We start from the raw sequence: 6000 nt of genomic DNA, 5'->3' as shown, positions 1-6000 counted from the left end.
TTTAATTGACAGGAAAAATTGGAACTTTCTCTTCACTGGACTTTTTCCACAGGTACCTGAGATCATACCTGAGACATTATGAGCCTTTAACAGGAAACTAACCAGGATGACGGCCACATGTGAACAGCTGATGTCTAAAGAGGTGCACGAATGCATCTCAGAGACGAGTGCTGATTACTGTGGTTTGAACATCCATGGCTTTGGTGAATATGAGCACAGTGTGCTGCATATATAACTATTACCTGTGCACTGATCAGTGATCATTTCTTTATGTTTGCAGTAAGATTTTCATCATGGAACTGGATTTGATCCTGAAGGGATGCAATCCACATTTTTTAATGAATTTGAGGAAAATTATTAGATAGTGACTGTTTCATGTTACTGTTTGTCATGTGGGCCAATTTATATGCAGAATTTATTTAGGACTGATTAAATTTACATGCTAATCCACTTCACTGAACAACACTGACATATGAAAGACTAATGCTTGTTTTCTTTTTGTTTTTCAGGCCATAGGAAAGTATAGAAAGTAGGTACATCCATTATAACCATGACATTATTAAATCCTGTCTAATTTTTTGCTAAATTCACAATCACAGTAGTATAAGATTAGTTTTCACAAGAATCCTCTTCTGGCTTTTAGTCCTGGCTGACCACCCGAGGTCAGGCTGCTGAAGTTGACCTTAGAAATGTCTAAGGTCAAAAGGGGAATTGTTGGAATATTCATAGTATATGCCACTTATATATATATATCTTATGTACGTTTACGTCCCTGAGAAATTTGTCTGGAAAATAACTTAACTGATTAAAAATAAAGAAGCTTATAATGTTCTGTGTCATCATGAACTTTGTGTTCTGACTGTACAATGAACCACACTGATGAAGACTACACAATGATAGAAATGGAGACTTCGAGGTCACCCTGTTGTTGAAATTCTCTGTTTTCTACATTCTGTTTTGTAAATGATGTAATCAAGACTGATATGCTGTGACTATATGAAACTGTAAGTTGAATTAGAAAGGGCCAGTACTTCATGCCATCTCACATGAGTATGGTATGCAGTTCTGACCCAGATTAATCTGTAAACTGTTTGAAAATGGCTTGATTAAATTTAATATTTGGACTTATTATTCCTGTTTGTTTGTTTGTTATTCCTGTTCGATGAAACGAACACGGAGAAACCTAAAGGCTTAAACAGCAACAGCACACACACTCTTCTTATTATTATTTTAAATTCCTTCACCGATGACACCAAACATTATGTACTTGTGTATTTTTAATCAGTTATGTTTATCTTCCAGTCTAAGACAAAGTTTCTCAGGCAAATAAATGTACATATGGTAAGCACAAACATATACCATGAGTGTATTTGAAAGATCATAAAAACTCATTTCCTTCAATATGCTTGGATCTTCATGGGGAAATATAGCAAAATTAAAACAGTATATGTTTCACACACAAGTCTGTGTTTGAGTGCTGTGTGAGTCTTAGTCTGCATCTCTTAAACAAATGTAGACTCAACAAACAGTATCATACTACAGCACTATTTGATGATTTGTCTAATTAAATATATGCTTGTTCTAAATATTATAGACATGTTTGATGTGTTAGATGAAAAAAATCCTATAGGTTGAGACAGGCCTGAGAGGCCTGGGAGGAGCATCATTATTCTACTTCCTACTATTGATCTGATTGATGTGATCTGCTGTTCCATTGTGGAGAAGCTGCTCAGTATTACAGGATTCACAGCTATTATTATGGATCCTGGTATAGAAATGATTTTCAGGCTCTGTGATCAGTGCACTCAAAGAGTTTTAGTCCCAAATCCTCATTTTCACTCTTCATTTATGGACAGAGTTCATTTGGAGCAAACAGAGCAAAGTGATTATTGTTCCATTGTTATATGATAGTAGACTGTTGTGGCTTCCTGATGGGAAATGATGGTTTTGATGAAGCTCTCATAATTGTGAACATTTGTGATATTTGTCCAAAGCTCAAAGTTCTTTAATGATCACAGCTTTTTGTCCTTCAGCTGCTCCTGTAACTTTGATCTTGCACTTTGATCCATGTTGATTGAATGTGGTTTTGTCTCCTTAGTATTGGTGCTTGTGGTGTTGTGTCTGCATGTTTCTTTGTCAGAGGCTCATTTGTGTCTGCATTGGTTCCTTTCAGCTTCTTTCTTTGTCTTGGAAGCTCCTTTTTTGCTTCCTGACATCTTTGAGCTGCTTGACTTTGTCACACAGCTTGTGTTTAAGGGCCTTCGTGATTGAGCAGCTCTGCAGTAATCAGGCCTGAGTGTGGCAGTGAGACTGAAGTCAGCTTTCCAACAATCTGCTTCATCACAGTTCATTGATCATTGAAGACGAGGGGAAATGAGTTTTTCCCACAGGGCAGGTAGGTTTGGATGACTTTGTTCCCTTAATGCGTGAAATAATTAAAAAACTGCAGTTTGTATTTACTCAGGTTATTGATGATTAATATGAATTGATGATGATTTCCATCCTCTTTTTCTTTTTTGCCTTTTTTCATGTCTTCTTAAGTTGCGGCTGTTGCAGCCCACGTGATTTCTGAGTGCCGCGGAGTCACGTGACCGCGCAGCAACAAACCACAGCAGAACAGGAAGAAGGGGGCGGAGCAAAGTGCAGCTGCGTGGTTGGAGCGGAGCACAGAGAGCTGCTTTTTCCTGGAGGAAAAGAAGTGAACTTAGAGGAGAAACAAACTAAAGCATCGATCCAACATCGCTACCAACGTTTGTATCGATAATATTGATACACCCTGATCTCCTGGATCTGACCTGAGAACAGTTAATCTCTGTCTGTGGGCTCAGCTAAAGGTAAGCAGCGAGCTAAGTTTAGTAGTTTAGTAGAAAACTGCTGTGGATGAACACATGAGAGGAAGTGAACTCCTAAAAAGTCTCATTTGAATGACTCACATGTTCAAGTGAGTTGAGATCTTGATTACAGCCTAAGCCTGGTACTGAATGGACAATCATGATTCAGATTTATAGAATTGTTAAAAAATGAATTATATGGTTTAGAATAAAATGATGAGTGTATGTGTACCAGAAATGACAGTTGAAGCAGTGTATTAAGGAAATTGTGAAATCACTGAGCTAAGGGTAAATGAGGAACTTCAAACTGTTGCCTAGAGACGAGCAAGAGCAAAGTTGAAAACATGTTGAGACATATCCCAGAATGAAAAGTACCTAAGAGACCCATATGTGAATAGAAAATGAAGTAATGGTTAAGTCTAGCAGCCAATTGGATAAAGGCAGTGGGGTGATGGTGAAGTAGGAAAACTAGGATGTGTCTTAGATTTAGGCTATAAAAGATGAAGTGTAGAAGAGGACTGGACCACACCCTCTGTGGAGACTAATTCAACTTTAAACAGTTATGCTGAGTGTTCTCCCTGCCTAGCAGTTGAAGTTGGATGTGGCTTATAATCAGTCAGATTGATTTTTTTTTTTTTTTATGGGTGTGTGTATTGATTGGGTTCACTTGAACATTTGACGGTTTAAAGCTGCATTTCCCACTGCATCACACAAAAGTGTATAAATCCAAATCCAGCCTTAAAGGGCTCATTCCCCCAAACAGTGCAGTGTGGTAGCTTCTAATACAGATCTGTTCTCCTGTAGCTGATCATCAGGAGGAGGAGAGTCTGACGGAGCAGCAGAGGAACATTTTCAGCCTCTACAGACGAAACAATGAGTTCAACACAACAGGTGAGAAAAATATCAGTGTTACACTATTATTGAAACTGTGTGACTTCATCAGCTGCTGTTGCTTTGTTTTATTATGGTCCCAATTAGCACTGAAGTTACAACAAGACAAAATAAAAAGGTCACATTTTAACAGGACACTGAAACAAAGACATTAATAATCAAGATTCAGATCAAACCCACAATTTATCGTACATCATTTTCATTGAGCAGTATTTGATCTATAATGTCATTTTCATTACTGTTATAATTACACATTTCATATTTTCATAGCACTTTTCCACTCTCTCCTCATTAGATCTCATTGTTTTCCAACCAGTTTGATTCCAGTTCTTACTGGTTTGGAAATGCTGTACCAGTAGCTGTTGACGTTGCTGTTGTGGTGATCCCCAGAGTCTCTCATCCCGTGGTTCAACACACTCCAACTCCACTGTGTTGGACTGCAGCTGGTGGCAGTAGTCCTTGTTCTGCTCTGAAGATCTGCTTCAAGCTTTAGGGTCACTCTAAGCAGAAGCTGCAGAAGGTGGAGAGCTGCTTCATGTGCTGCTACACCAAACTCACAGAGGCTGCAGAGCAGAACAACAACTACATCACAAACTGCAGTTCAACTCTGTGGAGTTTGTCTGTCAGTGTGATCAGAAACTCAGTGAGAGAGAGCTCATATTTGCTTTGTTATTTATGAGAAAATATATGCATACAGTACTTGAAAGAGTGTGTGTTTGCTGTCCTTTTATGGCATTCATGTGGCCTGCAGTAGTCCTGTGAGGAATCTTGGATTCATCTTTGACCAGGATGTGTCTGTTAGCTCACAGATAAAACAAGTTTCCAGGATGGCTTTCATCCATTTGCAGTGTTGTCCCATCCTTTGGCATATTATGATTCTTTATAACCAGGATGTCCAATTAATGCTTTGAAATAATTTTACATAAATTTATGTTTCGTCTTTTTTCCCCCCTGTACATGGCTGCATGTAATGTGCTACTTTCACCAGTAGGTGGAGGTAATAGACCTAATAGATCTTTGGAGGCTCCAAAAAAAAAACTCTAATATTAATGGAGTTTGAAGTTTGTTCCACGACTGCATTTCACTCACTGCCTCTGTTTGTATCTCTGTCACTGCAGGACCAACATGGAGCGAGAAGTCAGCGCTCTCAGGAGGCTGACAAACCTCACAGAAGGAAGGGAGGAAAAAAATACACCTGTGATCAGTGTGGGAAGGATTTTACCTGGATGATTTCATTAAAAAGACATCAAGTGATCCACACTGGAGAGAAGCCGTTCAGCTGTGACTTGTGTGGAAAGTCTTTTACCCTGGCTGGAAGCTTAAAAAAACACCAACTCATCCACAGTGGAGAGAAGCCGTACAGCTGTGATCAGTGTGGCAGAGCTTTCACTCAGAGTAGCCACTTAAAGAGGCATCAAGTTACCCACTCTGGAATTAAGGCATACAGCTGTGACTATTGTGGAAAAACTTTCAGCCACATAGAGAACAGAAATACACACCTACGCATTCACACTGGACATGATGTGTACAGCTGTGATCAGTGTGGCAAAAAGTTTGGAACAGACCAACAATTACAATCCCACATGTTTACCCACACTGAGGAGAGACCTCATAAATGTGACCTGTGTGATAAGACTTTTAAAGCTCCACAGCACCTGAGAGTACACCAACAGATCCACAGCAGAAAGAGACTCTACAAGTGCAGTTACTGTGAGGTATGTGTTTTTATTTTGATCTTGTAACTTTAGCCTGACTGTTGGGAACAACTGTTCATTTATGATTTTTGCTTCTATGATCATAAGAAACTAAATTATTACTTTTTGTAGTGACAAACATTTATATCACTGTATTATTTATGATACACTAGTTTCCTGGTATATCACGGTATTATTATTTCTGCATATATGGGTCTTTATGTTGGTTTACAGTGGCTCCTTCTTCAGTCAGGTGTATATAGAATAAAAATAATTTTATTGTCATAAAAAATAAATTATAAAATAAACCATAGAACAAATTATCAAAACATTTCTGTTTAATTCTTTGCTTTGAAGCCCAAATTCTTCTCTCTGCAGGTAAAAACACCTGTAAGCTTTGTTAGCACAGAGTAAACAGAGCCAAACTACAAACAGTTTAAATATTTGTCACAGGGAGTCGGTCCTTAACAGGCTGCCTGCTCTGCTGTTTGCTTGTGATGCCACTTTTTGTCGTATATTTGGCTCGTTTACGTTAATGTTTCCACAGCAGAGCTGGAAGTGGGCCTTTAAAACCATTTACATTG

At 38.6% G+C, this 6000-nt stretch overlaps 1 protein-coding gene across 1 annotated transcript in view; it reads left to right on the top strand.

Moving 5' to 3' along the window:
- Positions 1–5362: 5362 nt before the first annotated feature.
- LOC115775624 (zinc finger protein 98-like) overlaps positions 5363–6000 on the top strand; it is a gene marked incomplete at both ends in the record, with an annotated part of 31424 nt that continues 30786 nt past the window's right edge. Inside the window, one exon of the mRNA XM_030723092.1 lies at positions 5363–5437. Coding sequence (XP_030578952.1) covers positions 5363–5437 — 75 coding nt within the window. The remainder of the gene's footprint in view (positions 5438–6000) is intronic.

This window comes from Archocentrus centrarchus, unplaced genomic scaffold (assembly GCF_007364275.1).
Source record: "Archocentrus centrarchus isolate MPI-CPG fArcCen1 unplaced genomic scaffold, fArcCen1 scaffold_24_ctg1, whole genome shotgun sequence".
NCBI classification, from domain to species: Eukaryota; Metazoa; Chordata; class Actinopteri; order Cichliformes; family Cichlidae; genus Archocentrus; species Archocentrus centrarchus.
Note: the sequence above shows the minus strand (reverse complement) of the source record. Positions and strands in the feature narration are given on the sequence as shown.